This window comes from Dipodomys spectabilis, unplaced genomic scaffold (genome assembly GCF_019054845.1).
Source record: "Dipodomys spectabilis isolate Male_0828 unplaced genomic scaffold, ASM1905484v1 ptg000066l, whole genome shotgun sequence".
NCBI classification, from domain to species: domain Eukaryota; kingdom Metazoa; phylum Chordata; class Mammalia; order Rodentia; family Heteromyidae; genus Dipodomys; species Dipodomys spectabilis.
The window spans coordinates 5209708-5231311 of record NW_024870743.1 but is presented as its reverse complement, the minus strand read 5'-3'; the positions used below and the strand labels follow the sequence as shown (position 1 = coordinate 5231311).

The window sequence follows — 21604 nt, the reverse complement described above, 5'->3', positions numbered from 1 at the left end:
GAACTATGCGTGGTCACACAGTTTTGTTATCTCTAGAGGTACTTAAAGATTTAATTCTAGAGTTTCTAAAGTCTCCAAGTTTTTTCTTTCTTGCGCACTTGAACACGTTCACTGGGGTCCAGTCAGCTCAGGGATCCCACAGAACAGAATCTGATACCAGAAATGGTTTGGGCTCTCCAGTTTACTGCACAGGAAATAAAGACCCGTGAGACCTTGCTCAGCACATGAGCCGTTCTTCATGCCTTGTTTGGGGCAGAGTGGGTGAAACTTCCAAGTGTGGGTAGATGGTGGGGGGTCAACAGAAAATGTGGTGGTTGAACAAGAGTCAGGGTTCAGACTCTCCTGAACCTTGTTCATGTCAAATTTTGCTGAGGAATTCAGTAACAGGGTAAAGAAGGTTATATTATGCAGGCCTGGTGCATCACACCTAGAATCCTAGCTATTTGGAAGGATGAATCTAGCCTGCGCACACAAATCCCAGACACCCTTAGTTTTTGGTCAGTCATGGAGCTTGAACTCAGGCCTGGACACTATCCCCAAACTCTTTTCCTCAAGGCTAGTACTCTACCACTTTGAGCCACAGTGCCACTTTCAGTTTTCTGGCAGTTAACTGGAGCTTAGAGTCTCGCTGATTTTCCTGCCCAGACTGGCTTTGAACCCAATCCTCAGATCTCAACCTCCTGTGTAGCTAGGATTATAGACATAAGCTACCAGCACCTTGTCCCAGACACTCTTACATCCAATTAGCCAGAAAAGGCCAGAAGTGGAGGTATGACTAAAGTGGTAGAGCACCAGCCTTGATTGGAAAAAAGCCAAGTGAGAGCATGAGGCCCTGAGTTCAAGCCCCAATACTGACACATAAAAGGAAGGAAGGAAGGTAGGAAGGAAGGAAAGGGAAGGAAGGGAGAGAGAAAGGAAGGAAAGGAGTCAGAAAGAGAGAGAGACAGACAGAGACAGAGATGAAGGGAAGGGAAGGGAAAGGAAGGGAAGGGAAGGGAAGAAAGGGAAAGGAGGGAAGATAGGAAGGATCTGTCACGCAAGTTGCACTAATAGTGTGGGCTCTCGTCTAGCCCACCATCCTAGGCTTCCACCGAGCCCCAGAATGTTGTTGTGACTTGTGTGGCTGCAGCCTGGACAAACCCCTCCTAGACAGACCTACCTCCATTGGCCAGGAGATTCTCTTGGACTTTCCCCTTGGAGTCTTCCATGACCTCTGCCACGCTCTGCGCCATTCTCTTTATGAGACTGTGGAGAGAAGCAAACGGCGGTGAGGCAGGGGACACACAGCGCTGCTGGCAGGAGAGGCCGCCATGATTGCCAATCTGTGTGTAGGAAGAGACTTTCACTAGGAGGAACCTTTGAACCAGTCATTCCACTTCTGGGAAACCATCTTCAGGAAATAGGAAACACAGAGGGAAAGAAAAAAAAGCTTTCTGAATAGAAAGAGGTTCTTGACAGCATTACTGCTGACAATAAAAAATAATAATAACTGGAAACAAGCAGATGGTGTAACAATGGGGAACTGTTTGCGTGAGTGATGGCAGATTCCAGCTGACAGACTGTTGGGCAGATACTGAAAATATGGTTTACAAAGAATTTGAATGACTGTGGAACAAGGCACATATTATAATGCAAGTGGAAAAACCCAAGACAGAAAGCAATGCAGCCAGGCCGGCTGCCCGAGGCTATTTCGTGTGCTTTTCCTATTTCTATATATTTCCTATTATCATCTGACATTTCTTTTATAATTAGGAAAATCAAGCTTTTGGTTTCCATTAGATGCACTGAAAGCTTCAAAGTGCAAGAACTGGAAGCTGAAGAATTTACCCTGGTCCTGACAAGGTCCACCTGAATGCGTTAGGCCAAATTGGTTGAATTTCCAAGCCTCAACTTTCATTTACAAAATGTGGGATGTAAACCCTAGCTACTCAGGATGCTAAGATCAGAGGATCGCAGTTCAAAGCCAGCTTGAGTGGAAACATCTGGAAGGCTCTTATGTCCAATTAACCAGCAAAAAGTCAGAAGTGGAAGTGTGGCTCAAATGGTAGAGTACCAGCCTTGAGCCAAAAAGCCAAGTGAGAGCATGAGGCTCTGAGTTCAAACCTCAGTACTGGGGACGAAGGATGGGAGAACACGAGCTTGTTTTCCTGATTGTCATGTTTAGGGTCAGAAACGGGAAAACACAAACATACAGTAGCAAAAACAGAACAACCAAGCCAAGGGGCAGTGGCTCACGCCTGTAATCCTAGCTACTCAGGAGGCTGAGAGCTGAGGATCGCGGTTCAAAGCCAGCCAGGGCAAGAAAGTCTGTGGGACTCTTATATCAAATTAACCACCAAAAAATAATCTGGAAGAAGAGGTGTGGATTAAACAATGCAGCACCTACCTTGAGCAAAAAAAGCTCAGAGACAGTGCTCAGGCCCTGAGTTCAAGCCCCAGGACCAGCACCAAAAACAAACAAACAAAAACTGAACAACCAGGCTAGGGATGCAGGTCAGTGAGCAGAGCGCTTGCCTAACACATGCAAAGTCCAAAGACCCAACAGGAGTTGAGATCTTCTTTTGGTGGCTTTTATCAAGTCAAAGGCAATAACCACAGTCTCTTTTAATCCTCACACAAAAAAAACTCCCTGAGGTGACATAATCCCATTTTATACTGAAGCCCCAAGAAATGACTGGTCCCCACCCACCCAGTCTGCACAGGGGTCGGCAAAGGCAAGGCTCTCCCACCAGGCCACACCTTCCCACGGGGCCCTGTGGCCTGTCACGTGCTTGAATGTCCACTATTGTGCCAACATCTCTTAGGTGAGTAATTCACAGTGCCTCACTAAGGACAGACGTGGCCAAGTTACCCGACTCAGCTCAGTTTCCTGGGCCATAAAGTGGGGAGCATGTCAACATCACAGGGCTCTTCATACAAAGTGTCCTCAGGCATGAGAGAGAAGGACTTAGAAATGTGCTCCAGGGCACCAGATGATGGGCACTGCCAGTGATCCTAGCTACTCAGGAGACTGAGATACGAGGATCACAGTTTAAAGCCAAGCAGGGAAGAAAAGTGTCCATGAGACTCTTCTCTCCAGTTAACTACTCAAAAACCAGAAGTAGAGCTGTGGCTCAAGTGGTAGAGTACTAGCGTTGAGCACAAAGAGGCTTAGGGACAGCACTTGGGATCTGAGATCAAGCCCTACAACTGGAAAAAAAATTTTTTTTAAGAAAGAAGAGTGCGTCAGGGGACACGGGCACTTCGTTCTCTTGTCCTCCAGCTCCCCGGGAGATTCCACAGAAAATCCAAGGGATCACAGGCCAGCAGAAGCCGCTCAGCCACTTGCAGGTCTCAGCCTGGTCAGTGTGCTCCTGTTTTGTAGCTCTCCTACAACCCACACCGCTCTGGGTTGTTCTAGACACAGACCATGATTATTTTTAAATTAATTTATTTATTTTTATTTTAATTTTTGGTGCCGGTCATAAGACTTAAACTCAGGGCCTGGACTCTGTCTCTCAGCTTTTTTCCCCCATGAAGCTAGTGCTCTACTACTCGAGCCATGGTTCCACCTCCAGCTTCTTTGGAGTAGTTAATTGGAAATAAGAATCTCATGGACTTTCCTGCCAGGGCTAGCTTTGCACTACGACCCTCAGATCTCAGCTTCCCCAGTAGCTAGGTGTGAGCCATTGGTGCTGGACTCACTTCTGGCTTTTTGCTGGTTAATTGGAGACAAGAGTCTGTGGACTTTCCTGCCTAGGTTAACTTTGAGTCTCACTAGTCAGATCTCAGACTATTGAATAGCTAGGATTACAGAAGTAAGCCACTGGCACCCAGCATTTTTTTCCCCTAGCTTTAAAAAAAAGCTATGTCTGTAACGAACATAAACATGGAAAAAACATAGCCTCTTCAGCTATTGGTGTTGGGAGAAATGAACAGCCATATGCAGAAAACAAAGTGGATTCCTGCTTGTCACCATGCACTAACATCAACTCAAAGTGGATGAAAGACCTCAACATCAAACTTGAAACTCTGAAACTACTGCAAGAGAGAGGAGAGCAGAGACATTAGAAACTTCCTGAATAGAGTCTCAGGGGCACAGCAGATAAGAGCAAGACTTGACAAGTGGGATTACATTAAAATAAAAAGCTTCTGCACAGCTAAGGACATAGCCACTAAACTAGAAAGACAGCCAACCAACTGGGAAAAGATCTTTACCAGCAATACATCAAAGGCCTAATATTCAATATATACAAGGAACTCAAGAAACTAACCCTTCCCAAACCTAATAAACCAATCACTAAACAGGCAAGGGAGCTAAAAAGAGACTTCTCAGAAAAATAGATAAAAATGGCAAAGAAACACATGAGGAAATGCTCATCATCCCTGGCCATAAGGGAAATGCTTATCAAAACAACTCTGAGATACCATCTTACCCCAGTTAGATTGGCCAACATTTTGAACTCTGACAACAACAAATGCTGGTGGGGATGTAGAGAAAAAGGAACCTTACCTGCACTGCTGGTGGGAATGTAAACTAAAACAACTACTTTGGAAAACAGTCTGGACGTTTCTCAAAAAACTAACATAGACCAGCCATACCACTCCTGGACATTTACCTTGATCATGAACTGGGATACGATAGGGACACCTGCACATCCATGTTCATTGCCACACTGATCACAACAGCCAAGACACGGAAACAACCCAGAGGCCCCACAATAGATGAAGGGATCCAAAAAATGTGGTACCAATGTACAATGGAATTTTACACAGCCACTAGGAAGGATAAAATGATGCCATTCACAGGGAAATGGATGGAACTAGAACAAATCAAGTAAGGTAAGCCAAGTTCAGAGAGACAAATGGCCTATGTTCTCCCCGGCATGCAGAAGTGAGACTTAAAATGCAATGAGACATGACAAATTATACAGAATTCTAGACACTCACAGACAATGAGACCAAAAGAGGGTAGTCTTAGGAGAAAAGCACCAAGTTGTAATACCCAGGCATTTCTTCACATGTATATAAAATAAACATACTGAAATGAACTCCAAAGATGTGGAAACAAAGGACCTTCTTCTTAAATTCTGATGACTCTGTATTGTTTAGCTCACACACGGTGAACACACGTGCACATGTGAGGGAGGAGGGGGAGGGCACAGAGTGGGAACCGCGTGGAAGCGTGCAGCAGCAGAGCCCGCTGGCGCACTGGACATTGGTGAAAGTGAACCGACACAACTCGTGGGTGGAGATGGTAGGGAGGGGATGGGAGAGCAGATGAGAGTGTGCAAAAGGAAGGAAAGGTAATTATAGTGCCTGACATATGTAAAGGTGACCCTGCTGTACATCAACTCTAAAACAAGCATAAAGTAACAAAAACATTCTGTCAGTAGTGGGGCTTGAACTCAGGACTTTAGCCTATCACTCAAGGCTAGTACTCTACCACTTGAGCCACAGCTCCACTTCTGGCTTTTTTTGGAGGTTAATTGGAGACAAAGAATCTCACGGCCTTTTCTGCCCAGGCTGGCTTCAAGATGAGATCCTCAGATCTCAGCCTCCCGGGAAGGATGAAGGTGTGAGCCACTGGCCCCCATGCAAGCCGCCATCTCCTATGACCACATGCTGGTCAACACTGGGTTTGCATCAAGTTGCTGACAGGAGCGTGCTGAAGGATCAGAGAAGCCCCCATTCTCACAGGGTCTGCCGGTCCGCACGCGCTCTCCGCAGCCATCGGAACAGCAGAGGCCTCAGCCTGTGGTCAGTGAGTGTTTTTTGTCCCCGGCTCCCCACAGCCTTTCACAGAATCTCTCACTGCAGCCAAGTCGCCCTTAGGCCAGTCCTCATATCTGAATAACACGCTCTGATTAAGCTTGGATGCTAGAAAAAGCCTCCTTCTACACAGTAAAACCAGCTGTGATCATTAACTGTAGTTATCTGAGAACTAGGGTATTAGCCAACCAGAACTTATTTCTTTTTGTAAGAAACATAAAAACCTTGATGCTATCTTTTTTTTTTTTTTGCCAGTCCTGGGGCTTGAAGTCTGGGCCTGGGCGCTGTCCCTGAGCTTCTTTTGCTTCAAGGCTAGAGCTCTACCACTTGAGCCAAAGCACCACTTCTGGCTTTTTCTGTGTATGTGGTACTGAGGAATCAAACCGAAAACTTCATGCATGCTAGGCGAGCACTCTACCACGATGCCACATTCCCAGCCGATGCTACCTTTTTGTGTTGGTTTGCTTTTTGGTTTTGTTTTCTCTTTTGTATTATTTATTTAGCAAACATGAAGATTAACAAGTGACAAAAGTTGCCTAAGGCTCTTTTATTTTTATTTTTTTGGGTGCGGCTGTGGGGCCTAAACTCTTGGCCTGGGCGCTGACCCTCAGCTCTTCAGCTCAAGGCTAGCGCTCTACCACTTGAGCCACAGCACCACTTCCGGCTTTTTTCTTTTTTGCTTATGTGGTGCTGAGGAATCGAACCCAGGGCCTCATGCATGCAAGGCAAGCGCTCTACCACTGAGCCACCTTCCCAGCCCAGCAAATATTCAGTCACGTGACTTTGGGACATTCATATTTGTTTGTTTTTAGCTGTATTTTCTTTTCTTTTTTGGTACTAGGGATCAAAGCCAGTAAGTGCACTTGCTAGGCAAGTCTTTGCCACTGAGCTATATTCCAGCCCAGGAACATTCATATTTGAAATCTGTATTCATTTGCTAGGACAACTGTAACAAAATACCCTAAATGGAGAGATTTTGTTGTTCTGCTTTGTTGTTGTTACTGTTTGGACAAGTATTAGGACTTGAATTTACTTCTCATTCTCACTTGGCTTTTCCACTCAAGGCTGGCGCTCTACTACTTGAATCAAACTTCTACTCCTGGTTTTTGCTGGTTAAGAGGATAACAGTCTCATGGACTTTCCTGTCCAGGCTGGCTTCTAACCTCAAATCTCATGTCTCAGCCTCCTGAAGAGCTAGGATGACAGGGGTAAGCCACCAGTTCTTGGCCTTGATATGGGGTTTTGGGGTTTTTGTTTTTGTTTTTTGTGCTATCCTGGGGCTTGAATTCAGGGCTTTTCACTCTAATTTGGCTTTTTTACTCAAGGCTAGTGCTCTACCACTTGAATCAAAACTCTACTTGCAGTTTTTGCTGGTTAACTGAAGATAAGAATCTCATAGACTTGACCGCCCAGGCTGGCTTTGAACCATGATCCTCATATCTTAGCCTCCTCAGGAGCTAGGATGACAGGCATGAGCCACTAGCTCTTGGCCTTGATGAGGTTTTTTGTTTGTTTTTTTTTTTTAATTTAATTTTATTTGTGAACATACTGTACAGAGGAGTTACAGTTACATGGGCAGGATAATGCGTACATTTCTTACCAAGCATTGCAGCCTCCTCCTTTGTTTACCCTTCACATCCCTTCCCTGCCTCCCCCCCCTTGATGAGGTTTTAAATCTACTTTTTTCCCCTTTATAATTTACATCTACTGAACAATATATTACTACGCGGCTGAGCCACACTAAAAATTCCCTACTATCAAGTAATTTGGGTTGCTTTTCTCTTTGATACATGTTGCAAAGGTTCAGTGTTTTTATCTGGAATAAGTTTCTATAAAACAGCAACTAACTGACCAGAGGGTGATCATTCATCATGTTACCAAGACAGAACCACACCACCCTCCAAATACACAGAGCCGTAACACCAGCAATGTACTGGCATGCCATTTCTCTGAATGCAGGCCAACACAAATATGAATTTTCCTAATCCCTGCCAATCTGATAGCTGAACACTTATATCTCAGTGTTCTGATTTGCATTTCTGTGGTCATCAGCGAAGCTGAACACCTTTTATTGACTTCACAGAAAGCTGCTCCTTAACTTAATAAGTAGCATGTTCACATCCTTGTCGGGGCTGTCTTTTGTTTTTCATTTGTTTGTTCTTTATTTGGCTTGTTTTGGTTTTTCGGCAGTACTGGGTTTGAACTCAGGGTCTCACACTTGCTAGACAGGTGCTCTAGATAGGTGCCCTGAGACACACCTCCATCCTTTTTCATTTGTACTGGTTATTTTCAGGCAGGGTTCTACTTTTTGCCTAAGTGAGCACTAGGATTGGACTAAAATCCTCCTGTTTCACTCTTTTCACCATTGCTGGGATGGCAGGTGTATGCCGCCATGCTCAGCTTCTTCCACTGAGATGGAAGCCTTACAAACTTTTGTGTCCAGGCAAGGCTCAAAACAAGATCCTCCTGATCTAACCTACCAAAGTAGCAAGGATTATAGACATGAGCTACCATGCCTGGTTTATCAGATGATTTGAAGTCCCAGTTCTTGAATGTTTTCAGCAAGGTATCATTCCCATTTTAAAGAAAACAGCTGAGTGTCGATTGCTCACGCCTGTAATCCTAGCTACTCAGGAGGCTGAGATCTGAGGACTGCAGTTCAAAGCCAGCCAAGGGCAGGAAAGTCCATGAGACTCTTATCTCCAATAAACTACTCAGAAAAAACTGGAAGTGGTGCTGTGGCACAAGTAGTAGAGCATTAGCCTTGAGCAAAAGAAACTCAAGAATAGCACCCAAGTCCTGAGTCCAAACCCCAGGACTGGCAAAAAAAAATAACATAAAATAAAATAAAAAGCAACTCATCTAATGACTTAAAAAAAGTGACAGCAACTGCAAACAATAAGCAATAATTACAGAACAATGAGCAATAAGATAGAACAATAAGCAATAATGACAGAGCAATAAGCAATAATAACAGTTGGGTTGGTGTTTACAAGGATATACATATTTGTCACAGCTCACAAGCCTGATCCTTAACACATACACATTTCACTCTGTATAACTTTGGCCTCATTAGAGACCAATTGGTAAACAGACAAGAACTGAACCAGATGACCAGCACCAGACTCGCCCACACCCACCCATACCAGGAAAGAGCAGCCATGCACGCTCCCAGAGATGTACTAACATGAACAACAGCACCCCTTCTGTAGCATGCTTGCTGAAAACCAACACTTACACACTTAGGTCAAGCTGGGTACCGGTGGCTCACACCAGATCTGAGGATCCTGGTTCAAAGTAAGCCAGGAAAGAAAAGTCCATGGCACTGTTTTCTTCAATTAACCACCTAAAAGCTGAATGTGGAGTTGTGGCTCAATGGTAGCGTGTCATCCATGAGCAAAAAGGCCAAGTGAGAACATGTGGTCCTGAGTTCAAGTCCTAGTATCGGCATAAAGATTTATGTTTATATCTTATGTAATTTACATAATATATACATATATACATATTATATATGCAATATATAACATCATACTATATATCTTTATGGTGATTGTTATATATTACATAATATTATATATAATCTATTGCATATTTTATATATATAGGGGGGAGCAAAAATATTCTTTGCATTGCTACAGGGTTGTGTCTCATTAAGCCAAGAGGAAGCCATAAATGAGCACATTTTTGTGAAAAACAAAACCAAATTAAAAAAGCCATATGCTGTGGCGTAGGTATAAAAAGGAGCAACCAGCATTACATTATTGAAATGATGTTCTTAGGACCATGGGAATTGAGGGGGGTCAAATCTTGGTTTAAAAAAAAAAACATTGGGCTGGGAAGGTGGCTCAGTGGTAGAGTGCTTGCCTTGCATGCCTGAGGCCCTGGGTTCGATTCCTCAGCACCACATAAGCAAAAAGAAAAAAGCCGGAAGTGACACTGTGGCTCAAGTGGTAGAGTGCTAGCCTTGAGCTGAAGAGCTGAGGGACAGTGCCCAGGCCCAGAGTTCAGGCCCCACAACCGGACCAAAAACAAAACAAAAAACAAAACAAAACAAAAAAACATTAAGCTTGATGCAGTAGCTCAAGCGGTAATTCTAACTACTTGGGAGGCACAGAGCAGAGAATCTATGTTTGAGGCCACTGTGGTCAAGAAAATGTTTGTCAGACTTCATCTTGACCAATGACTGGGCACAGTTACTCACGCCTGTTACCCCAGCTATGCGGGGACACACAGTGGCTGGGCATGGTAGTATGTGCCTGTGATCCCACCTATGTGGACAAAGCACAAATAGGAGGATCACAGCCCAGGCTAGTGTAGGCACAAAGCAAGACCTTAGCTCACAAAATAACTAACACTAACAGGGCTGACAGAGTAGCACAGTGGTAGAGAATCTGCTTAGCGAGCACAAGGCTCTGTGTTCATGCTCTAGGGTCTCCAAAGAAATTAACAGTGGAGAGCCAATAATAGTAATTCAATAAAGCAACCAACTAAAGGAGCAAGATAAAGCATGTTACTTGAGTAGAACTGAGTAGAAACGGAGGAATCAATTTCAAGGTTGCAGGTAGCATGCAGACCCCCAGAATCCATGGGGAGATGGTCAGGTAAGAAGGGCCTAAATGGAACAGCCTCACAGATCTCCCTATTGGTGGGTGTATGGTTAAAAAAAATGACCTTCCCCCTCCCACAGAAGGTAAGAGACCTCTGAGTTTTGGACCTGAGGTTCCACGGGGGACCCCAGCTCCCCCCTGCCTTCGGTAGGAACAGTAGGATGGTTCAAGAGATGAGAGTTCTCCTGAGATCTGTTTCTCCTTCGTCACAGCCAGGCAATTTCAGCAGAGCAGGGAGGGCCCTGGGCTCGTGAAGGCCTGGGGCTCAGGCAGAGGGTTGGCTGGCACAAGCGCTAGCAGGAAGGTCTGCGCACACCACATGAATCGGAGGGGAGGGCTGACCTCTGCTCTCACTCAAGTCCACCTCCCAGGGACCAAGCACAGAGTAGCTTCTTCCACCATGGCCTTTGGATGTAACACAACCCCCCCTACCACCACCACTGGGGGTGCCTCACTGCAACCCCCACACAGCCCATCTTGCAAAGACTTGGAGCAAGCCAAGCCCTGGAATCCTACCTACTCAGAAGGCTGAGATCTGAAGATCATGGTATGAAGCCAGCCTGGGAGAGGAAAGCCAGTGAGACTCTTATCTCTAATTAACCAGCAAGATGTGGATATGTGGCTCAACAAAAAGCTGAAGAACAATAGCTAGGTCCTGAGTTCAAGCCCTAGTACTGACTGACACATATCAAAATAAGAAAAAAGAAAAAGAACTGAAAATCTGGAGGACAAACGGGCTTTCTAGTAAGAAGGGCTGTTTTACATGGTGAATTGAAGTCCCTTTGTACAACTATTTAATAAAAAAAGTATAAGAAATTATAGAAGATTGCTCCAGGCCACCCCAATGGTGGCTGCAGTATCAGGAAGTCCTGAGCCCATGGTCCTGCCTCTGAAGCAGGTGCATCGTTCCCTGCCCTAGGTGTTGCCGTGCCCCACAGAAAACACAAAGCCCTCAGCATGCTCAGTGTCCCAGCATGCTCAGTGTCCCAGCATGCTCAGTGTCCCAGCATGCTCAGGGTCCCAGCATGCTCAGTGCACCAGCATGCTCAGGGTCCCAGCATGCTCAGTGCCCCAGCATGCTCAGTGTCCCAGCAATGTCAGTGTCCCAGCATGCTCAGTGCCCCCAGCATGCTCAGTGTCCCAGCATGCTCAGTGCCCCAGCATGCTCAGGGTCCCAGCATGCTCAGGGTCCCAGCATGCTCAGTGCCCCCAGCATGCTCAGTGTCCCAGCATGCTTAGTGCCCCCAGCATGCTTGGTGTTCCAGAATGCTCAGTGTTCCAGAATGCTCAGGGTCCCAGCATGCTCAGTGCCCCCAGCATGCTCGGTGTTCCAGAATGCTCAGTGTCCCAGCATGCTCAGGGTCAGAGCATGCTTAGTGCCCCAGCATGCTCAGGGTCAGAGCATGCTCAGTGCCCCCAGCATGCTCAGTGTCCCAGCATGCACAGCGCCTCCAGCATGCTCAGTGTCCCAGCATGCTCAGGGTCCCAGCATGCTCAGGGTCCCAGCATGCTCAGTGTCCCAGCATGCTCAGTGCCCCCAGCATGCTCGGTGTTCCAGAATGCTCAGTGCCCCCAACATGCTCAGTGTTCCAGAATGCTCAGTGCCCCCAGCATGCTCAGTGTACCAGCATGCTCAGGGTCCCAGCATGCTCAGGGTCCCAGCATGCTCAGGGTCCCAGCATGCTCAGTGTCCCCAGCATGCTCAGTGTCCCAGCATGCTCAGTGCCCCAGCATGCCCAGGGTCCCAGCATGCTCAGGGTCCCAGCATGCTCAGGGTCCCAGCATGCTCAGTGCCCCCAGCATGCTCGGTGTTCCAGAATGCTCAGTGCCCCAGCATGCTCAGTGTCCCAGCATGCTCAGTGCCCCCAGCATGCTCAGTGTTCCAGAATGCTCAGTGTTCCAGAATGCTCAGTGTCCCAGCATGCTCAGTGTCCCAGCATGCTCAGTGTTCCAGCATGCTCAGTGTTCCAGAATGCTGTGTCCCAGCATGCTCAGTGTCCCAGCATCCTCAGTGTTCCAGAATGCTCAGTGTCCCAGCATGCTCAGTGTCCCAGCATGCTCAGTGTTCCAGCATGCTCAGTGTCCCAGCATGCTCAGTGTTCCAGCATACTCAGGGTCCCAGCATGCTCAGTGTCCCAGCATCCTCAGTGTTCCAGAATGCTCAGTGTCCCAGCATGCTCAGGGCCCCCAGCATGCTCAGCGTCCCAGCATGCTCAGTGTCCCAGCATGCTCAGGGTCCCAGCATGCTCAGTGTTCCAGCATGCTCAGGGTCCCAGCATGCTCAGTGTCCCAGCATGCTCAGTGCCCCAGCATGCTCAGGGTCCCAGCATGCTCAGGGTCCCAGCATGCTCAGCGCCCCCAGCATGCTCAGCGGTCCCAGCATGCTCAGTGTCCCAGCATGCTCAGTGCCCCAGCATGTTCAGTGTCCCAGCATGCTCAGTGTTCCAGAATGCTCAGTGTCCCAGCATGCTCCGTGTCCCAGCCTGCTCAGTGTCCCAGCATGCTCAGTGTCCCAGCATGCTCAGTGTCCCAGCATGCTCAGTGTCCCAGCATGTTCAGTGTCCCAGCATGCTCAGTGCCCCAGCATGCTCAGTGTCCCAGCATGCTCAGCACCCCCAGCATGCTCAGTGTCCCAGCATGCTCAGTGTCCCAGCATGCTCAGTGTCCCAGCATGCTCAGTGCCCCAGCATGCTCAGCACCCCCAGCATGCTCAGTGTCCCAGCATGCTCAGGGCCCCCAGCATGCTCAGTGCCCCCAGCATGCTCAGTGTCCCAGCATGCACAGCGCCTCCAGCATGCTCAGCGTCCCAGCATGCTCAGCATCCCAGCATACTCAGCGTCCCAGCATGCTCAGTGTCCCAGCATGCTCAGTGCCCCAGCATGCTCAGTGTCCCATCATGCTCGGTGTCCCAGCATGCTCGGTGTCCCAGCATGCTCGGTGTCCCAGCATGCTCGGTGTCCCAGCATGCTCAGTGTCCCAGCATGCTCAGTGCCCCAGCATGCTCAGCGTCCCAGCATGCTCAGGGTCCCAGCATGCTCAGGGTCCCAGCATGCTCAGCGCCCCAGCATGCTCAGTGCCCCCAGCATGCTCAGCATCCCAGCATGCTCAGTGTCCCAGCATGCTCAGGGTCCCAGCATGCTCAGTTTCTCCAGCATGCTCAGGGTCCCAGCATGCTCAGTGTCCCTGCATGCTCAGGGTCCCAGCATGCTCAGCACCCCAGCATGCTCAGCGCCCCCAGCATGCTAGTGCCAACTGTCCTCGGGTGAGAGCAGCTACACAGCAGCCCAACCTGAGAAGGAAGCCTAGAAGTTTCTGCGAGGGTGGGACCTGTGTGACTCACAGCACCATTAGGCACCAGCCTTTGTCTGTCTGCTGCCACCTCAACCAAGGGACAATGACACTAATGTACCCTGCAGCAAAGTCATCAGGAAAATGAAACTAGCAACACATCAAGTGACTTTCTTTATATAAAAACAATGGTCCAGTGAGACTTGTAGACGGTTCCCTGCTCTGGGGAGACACTGGGCACCAACACCCCTTGCTTTAAATTCCAATCCTGCTTCTCAGAGACTGGAAGTTTACGGAATCTGTAGAGATTCCCTCACATTCCATTTATAAAACCACTCAGCAGCCTTACCCCGGTCACTCAAGACAGAGTTCTGTTTGGCCAAGCTGGCATTCTAGAGCTACAGCCACCAACACTGTGGCCCCACAGAGTAATCTTTTGTCCACTTCCAAAAGCCAATGGCACTGGGCATGGTGCTACATGTCTATAGTTCAAATTACTCAGGAGGCTGAAGTAGGAGGATCACATAAACCAAGAAGTTCAAGGCTACTGAGGGTAGACTATAAGGATATCCCATTTAAAAATAAAACTGGGGGCTGGGAAGGTGGCTCAGTGGTAGAGCACTTGCCTTGTATGCATGAGGCCCTGGGTTCGATTCCTCAGCACCACATAAGCAAAAAGAAAAAAGCTGGAAGTGGCGCTGTGGCTCAAGTGGTAGAGCGCTAGCCTTGAGCTGAAGAGCTGAGGAACAGCGCCCAGGCCCAGAGTTCAGGCCCCACAACTGGACCCTAAATAAATAAATAAAACTGATCTGATCCACCCTGAGAGACAGTTGTCCCCTTGGACAACCTGGGCCTCTGTGTGGGGAACTCCTTCCCATGGAACTGGGCTCCAGATCATACCAAGTGAAAGGCATGCTGGGAGTGAAGCCTTCTCATCCCCTCCAGTCCACATGAGTGAGGGCCAGGTGTGTGTGAATTACAAAACCCGGAACTACCAATGGCTGATAAACACTTGAAGCGATGTTGACCCTGGCTGGGAACGTAAGCAGCCTTCTTAGCTGGGGAAATGGACTGTCTCCTAAAGGCACTTCACTGACAGGAGTATGAGGAAAGAGACTCCTGACATCCAGGGAACCGCTTAGTAATATGTACCAACAGCTTAAGGACGTCTATGTCCTTTGAACCTTGAGTTCCTTCCTGGGAACCAAACCTAGGGGTAACCTGTCATTTCGCTCTGGGAATGGAACTTCAGTATTGCCAAATTTGTAGACAAAGAATTATGCATTACAAAAAAATGTCCCAAGGGGCAAAGAGAGTTGATTTGTTCAATAAACTCATTATGAGGGCTGAGAAGGTGGCTCAGTGGTTAAAGCGCTTGCCTTGCATGCCTGAGGCCCTGGGTTCGATTCCTCAGCACCACATAAGAAAAAAGAAAAAAGCCAGAAGTGGCGCTGTGGCTCAAGTGGTAGAGCGCTAGCCTTGAGCTGAAGAGCTGAGGGACAGTGCCCAGGCCCAGAGTTCAGGCCCCATGACCGGACCCAAAAAAAAAAAAAAAAAAAAACTCATTATGATAGCATAATGCATGTATGTATCACTATCAAAAAAATGAAACAGCCGGGCGCCAGTGGCTCATACCTGTAATCCTAGCTACTCAAGAGGCTGAGATCTGAGGAGCATAGTTCAAACTCATTCCAAGCAGGAAAGTCTGTGTTAGGAAAATGGGGGAGAAAGGAAAAAGGAAGCAGGCTGGACTCGATCTTCAACAGGCCAGGACTGTGTATCGAGGAACACGGAGGCGCACAGCCTTCCCATGGGCTTGGAGATCGTGCCAGCAGGTGGGACAGGAGTTGGGTGTTTATGAGGTCTGAGCAAGGAGGCAGAGGTCAATGAAAACACCATTGGGTCTAGGCAGGTGGGGGCTTTTCGGTTGGGCCCACAATGGGATGTTTATGGCCAGGCTCGGGTGGATTTCCCTGCCTGCGTTAGGCAGTCTGCGACTATCTTTGGTGGCTTGCCTGACATCTCTGTGCACCTGGGAAATCAGGGCGGGGGTCAGTCCTTCATACTCTGTCTCTGGATGCATAGAAAGAATGGGCCGAGCAGAGACTCAAGTCTTTCACTGTGAGTCACTAATCGCCAATGAACCACCAGAAAACCAGAAGTGGCACTGCGGCTCAAAGTGGTAGAACACTTGTCTTGAGCAAAAAGCTCAGGGGCAGTGCCCAAGCCCTGAGTTTAAGCCCCACAACTGTCTGATTAAAGTAAAAATTTAAAAATAGGGCTTGGAAGGTGGCTCAGTGGTAGAGCGCTTGCCTTGCATGCATGAGGCCCTGGGTTCGATTCCTCAGCATCACATATGCAAAAAGAAAAAAGCTGGAAGTGGCGCTGTGGCTCAAGTGGTAGAGCTCTAGCCTTGAGCTGAAGAGCTGAGGGACAGCGCCCAGGCCCAGAGTTCAGGCCCCATGACCGGACCCAACAAAAAATAATAATAATTAAAAGATAAAAAAAAAAAAAGGCCAGGTATGGTGGTGCATGCCTACCAGCACTCAGGAGGCTGAGACAGGAGGATTGAGAGTTGAGGCCAGTCTGGGCTATATAACAAGACCTTTGCTCCAAAGAAAACAAAAAGAAAAAAGCATAACAGAGGCATTTCTTATGTCACAGACTTCCTGTCTAGGAATCTGACTGATAGACTCTGCTACCCAGAACTATGCATGGGGCCACAGGGGAAAGATGGCTGGTGAGCGAGAGGAGGTCATGTGGGACTTCTCCAAGGCCACACAGCTCCTTGGTGGGTGGGCCAAGACCAAAGCAAGTCCTCTAGGCCAGCTCACGGCGCTTTGCCTCAATTTCAGAACAATAAATAGGATTTTTGTTTGTCTAAATTCTGATTTGGGGCTGAGACCAGGCCTTGCTGTGGTGCACAGGCTGGCCTCAAACTCATGAACTGCCTGCATCTGCCTTCCCAGTGCCAGAACGATGGGCCTTGGCCACCAGGCCCAGCCAGTACCTTAGATGCTAGGAACAGCAGTTTAAAAAGCTTGACAGACTGGGGTTTGAAGTCAGAGCGCTGGGCTGGTGAGGCAGACTTCCTACCACTTGAGTTGCACCCCCGGCCCTTTCAGCTAGTTCGCCAATCTTTTTCTATTTTTTAATTCTCAATGTTTTATTTTCTATTCTATTATTCTATGTGGCTATTTTTCCTCACATTTTTTGTCTGAGTTGATGTGGACTGCAACCCTCCTATGTATGCATAGTTGGGATGGCAGATGCATGTCACCATCAAAGTCTTCAGTGTTCAAGTGGAGTCTTGCCAACTTTTTGCCCAGGCTAGTCTCAATCTTTCTGGTCTCCATCTCTCAAGTAACTGGGATTAGAGATGTAAGCCACCACACTCAGCCTAATATCAGGATTAAAATACAACAATACAATAACAAAAAAGCCTTCTCATTTACATTGCTTATCTGTTTGTCCTAAAAATCAGAAGCAACATTCATTTCACTAGTACTCCCCCCTCCAGGCCCCTTCATGACCCACAAAATTCACTAGGATGTGTATGTATGTGTCTGTCTGTCTGTCTACACACGTGTGCACACACACGCACCAATCCTGGGACTTGAACTCAGGGACTGAGCACTGTCTCTGAGCTTCTTTTTTCTTTGTCAGTTGTGGGGCTTGAACTCAGAGCTTTTGGGCTTTTTGCTCAAAGCTAGCGTTCTACTACTTTGAGCCACAGCTCCACTGCCAGTTTTTTTGGTGGTTAACTGGAGATAAGAGGCTCATGGAATTTCTGCCTAAGCTGCCTTCAAAACAGAATCCTCAAATCTCAGCCTCCTGAGTAGCTAAAATACAGGCCTAAAATACAGTAGCTAAAATACAATGAGCCACAAGCACCTGGCTCATTGACATGTTTTATGCTAATTTCATAAATAGTTATACTGTATTTCACCCTCTTTTCCTCTTTCCCTTCCCCTTCTCCTCACAGGCATCCTTGAGTGAGATTCATGCTGTATGTTTCTCCACATATATTTATGTGTGTCTATACACACACACACATATGTGTATCTATGTACATGTCTATGAGTATGGATGTATTTTAGGTGTAGCTTAAACACGAGTGAAAACATTTTGAGCTTGGTGAATGGATAAACAAATTGTGGCCTGCCCATAAAATGGAATACTACTCAGCAACAAAAAAATAACCATTATACACATCTAACAAAATCATGCGGAATGGGAACATCCAGACAAAGGGGTATCATTACATCATTCTATTTAAGCCAAAGGTCACCCATCAAATGGCAATAAAAGCATGTCAGTTCTGAGAAGGGTGAAGTTAGGGGTCACAAGGAAACTTCTGGAGGAATTGATTTGTTCATTATGTTGACTGTGGTGATGGGTTTTACTTATCAATGTCAAAACTCATTTGTCAAATACACATACTTGAAGTTTTTCACTATGTATCTGTGTCTCTTAAAAGCCATTAAAAAATAAAGCTAATCCAGGAATGATGGCTTGTATCTATTATCCTAGCTACTCAGAAAGCTGAGGTCAGGAGGATCGAGATTCAAGGCTATCCTGGGTAAAATGTTTGTGAGACTCCATCTCAGCCAATAATAAAATAGCTGGGCATGGTGGTCCATACATGTGATTCCAGCCATGTGGACTTAAATAGGAAGATAGTGGTCCACTCCAGCCCAGGCAAAAGTGAGGCACTATTTGAAAAATAATAAAAGCCAAAAAGGCTGGGGGCATAACTCAAGTGGTTGAGCACCTTCCTGGCAAGCACATTGCCCTAAGTTGACCTCAATACAGGCCCAATACAAACAAAACAAAACCACCAACCAACAAACAACCAAAACACTAGCAGCTCAGTAAAAGTACTCCTGCCTAGCACTCATAAAGACCAAGGACTTAGGTTCAATCTTCAGTATGAGAAAGGAGAGAGGGAAAGAGGAGGAGGGAGGGGGGAATAAGGAGGAAGTAGAAAGGGAGAAAGGAAGAAAGGAGAGAGAGAAAGGCTGAGGGAGGGAAGGAAGAAAAAAAGGAAGGAGGGAGGGATGGAGAGAAGGAAGGAAGGGAGGAAGGAAGGAAGAAAGGAAGGAAGGAAGGAAGGAAGGAAGGAAGGAAGGAAGGAAGGAAGGAAGGAAGGAAGGAAGGAAGGCAGGCAGGCAGGCAGGCAGTCTTGCACAATGCTGAAACAGCAGGTTTGCAAAAACTAGTAAGTCTGGGTCTGGGAATGTGGCTCAGTGGTAGAGTGTTTGCCTAGCATGCATGAAGCCCTGGGTTCCATTCCTCAATACCACATATACAGAAAAGGCCAGAAGTGGTGCTAAGGCTCAAGTGGTAAAGTGCTAGGCTTGAGCAAAAGAAGCTCAGGAATAGTGCCCAGGCCTTGAGTTCAAGTCCCAGGACTGGCAAACAAACAAAGCCTAGTAAATCCAACAACATACCCTATATGAGGAAATCCATGCCTAATCCCAGCACTCAGGACGCAGAAATAAGAGGCCTGCAAGTTCCAGGCCAGCCTGGGTCATACAGTGACATGCTGTCTTGGAAAGGAAGAGAGGATCAGTGGCTCTTGGAACTGAGGAGAGTAGAAAAGGGAACAGTAGCTTGACCTGGATAGAGTCACACCCAGAGGGCAGGAAAGTGACCTGGCTGACACCCCAGGAACCACCACGGAGCCCCAGTCCCCAAAGGCCCTGGGCAGAGTCCCAGATAGAAGTGCCCATACTAAATTTAACCTCCAACGATTGGGTGGATTTCCCAACGCTGCCTGGGGCTGGGCCTCCCCCAGGCCTGCTGCCCTGGGGGAGGGGGCAGTACTCCTGGCTCCTCGGCTGGCTGGACTTCTGGCTCAGGAAGAGCCTGGGGGGAGGGGGAGCAAATAGAAGGATCAGGGTGATCATGGTAATGCAAATGCTATCCCATCAGGACCTGAGCAAAGGAGGAAGAAGAGGCTAGAGAGAGCTTGCAGCCAGGCTGTGGGGACAGCCTGAGACAAGGGCTGGGAACCGGGTGAGCAGCCTGAGGCATCCCATGACCACCTCTGTGTTCCTTACAAGGATTTAAGGCTTTGAATGATCAGCTTTTCCTCTATCAATCCAAGGCAGTAGCTGAAATAGGGAAATGACGAACGTAAGAAAATGTGAAGCAGGCACTAGTGGCTCAAGCCTGTAATCCCAGGTATTTAGAAGGCTGAGATCTGAGGTTCCTGGTTCAAAGCCAGCCCAGGCAGGAATGTCTGTGAGATTCTCCAATGAACCACCAAGAGCTGGAAGTAGAGCTGTGGCTCCAACGGCAGAGTGCTAGCCTTGAACACAAAAAAAGCTCAGAGATGGTGCCCAGACCCTGAGTTCAAGCCCCAGTAGTACCAGCAAAAAAAAAAAAAAAAAGATTTTAGCTGTTTGGGTCATTCAGCTTACTTACTCAGACAGCAGTACTGTACCACTTGAACCACACCTCCAGCCCTGTTTTTTGCTGGTTATTTTGGAGATAGTCTCTCATGGACTTTTCTTCCCCAAGCTGCCTTTGAACTGTGATCCTCTGTATCTCAAACCTTCTGAGTACTAGGGTTACAGGTGTAAGACACCAATGAGGTATTTTCAATTTTCTTTCTTTTTTTTTTTTTGTCAGTCATGGGGCTTGAACTCTGGGCTTAGGTGCTGCCCCTCAGCTCTTCAGCTCAAGGCAAGCACTCTATCACTTGAGCCATAGCATCATTCTGATTTTCTAGTGGTTTCTTGGAGATAAGAGTCTCACGGACTTTCCTGCCTGGGCTGGCTTTGAACCTTGATCCTCAGATCTCAGCCTCCTGAGTAGCTAGGATGACAGGCTTGAGCCACTGGCACCTGGCTCAATTATTTTTCTTGTACTAAGTAAGTCTTCAAAATCTGGTATGTATTTCAGATTCGGGCAAGTCCCACGCCACAGGCTGTACCTCATGGGCAGGGAGCAGCAGTCACCACGAGCCCGGTGAGGCGGGTGAGGAAAGGAGGGAGGACTCATCCACGCATAGGTGGACTCCAAGAAGACTCTCACAGACAGAGCAGAAGTCAGCTGTAGAGGCCACAGCTTGAATAGCTCTCTAAGGGCCTGTCCTGCTCAGAATTCAGAATCCCTCCTTCCATTCCTTCTGTCATCCTAGGAGGTGCTGGGTGCTGAGTCTGGCCGTGGAGTGCTTCTGATCTCACAGGGCACTCACCCGCAAGAAAATCACCATGGTGAGTGCTGTGGAGCCTGAGTTGTGCTGGGAGTGATCAGAAGATGCACATGGGGGGGGGGGGGGGAGGACAGATGGACAGATGTTGGGGGAGGGAGAAGGGATGCACCATGCCAACAGCAAAGGCCATGGGGCAGCTTTGTAGAACCCAGGAAGCATGCAGCACAAATGGGCTCCCCAAAGCTGGTGAAACGTCAGCAGACAGTATCCGGGAAGAGAAGCCTAGATGCTTCCAGCATCCGTGTCTGCTCCTGTACAGTCTTCAGAGGATTCACAGGCTGAGCTGGTACCCACAGGCCGCACTGCGTTCTCCTACCACCTCCTCCCCCAGGGGACTGAGTGGGAAAGAAGGGCCGCCAGCCACCCCATATCCTGGACATTCCCACGGGGCCGGCTATGAGTGACAGACCAGACAGGGATTGCTTCACCCAGCACCATAGACCAGGAGGAGGGACCGAGATCCACACTGATATCACTGTAATCCTCGTGACTCAAAAGCTGAGATCAAAGCCAGCCTGGGCAGGAAAGTCCCTGAGACTCTTAGCAACAATTAACCAGCAAAAAGCCATTAGTAGAACTGTGGCTTAAGTGGTAAGAGCATAAGGCTTCAGCATGAAAGCTAAGGGAAAGCATTGCCCAAGCCCTGAGTTCAAGCCCTACTACCATACAAATAAAATAAAATGGAGACTAGGGCTTTTTAAAAATATACAAAAATCTCCTGCTTGAAAAAAAA

The 21604-nt window shown here is 47.8% G+C and overlaps 1 protein-coding gene across 3 annotated transcripts in view; it reads right to left on the bottom strand.

Annotated features, from left to right (window-relative positions):
• The window catches only part of Atp6v1c2 (ATPase H+ transporting V1 subunit C2), a 50088-nt gene that overhangs the window by 20251 nt on the left and 8233 nt on the right, over nt 1–21604 (bottom strand). For all 3 annotated transcript variants that reach the window (XM_042680740.1, XM_042680741.1, XM_042680739.1), the window contains exon 4: nt 1160–1245. In XM_042680740.1, the coding sequence (XP_042536674.1) occupies nt 1160–1245 (86 nt within the window). The remainder of the gene's footprint in view (nt 1–1159; nt 1246–21604) is intronic.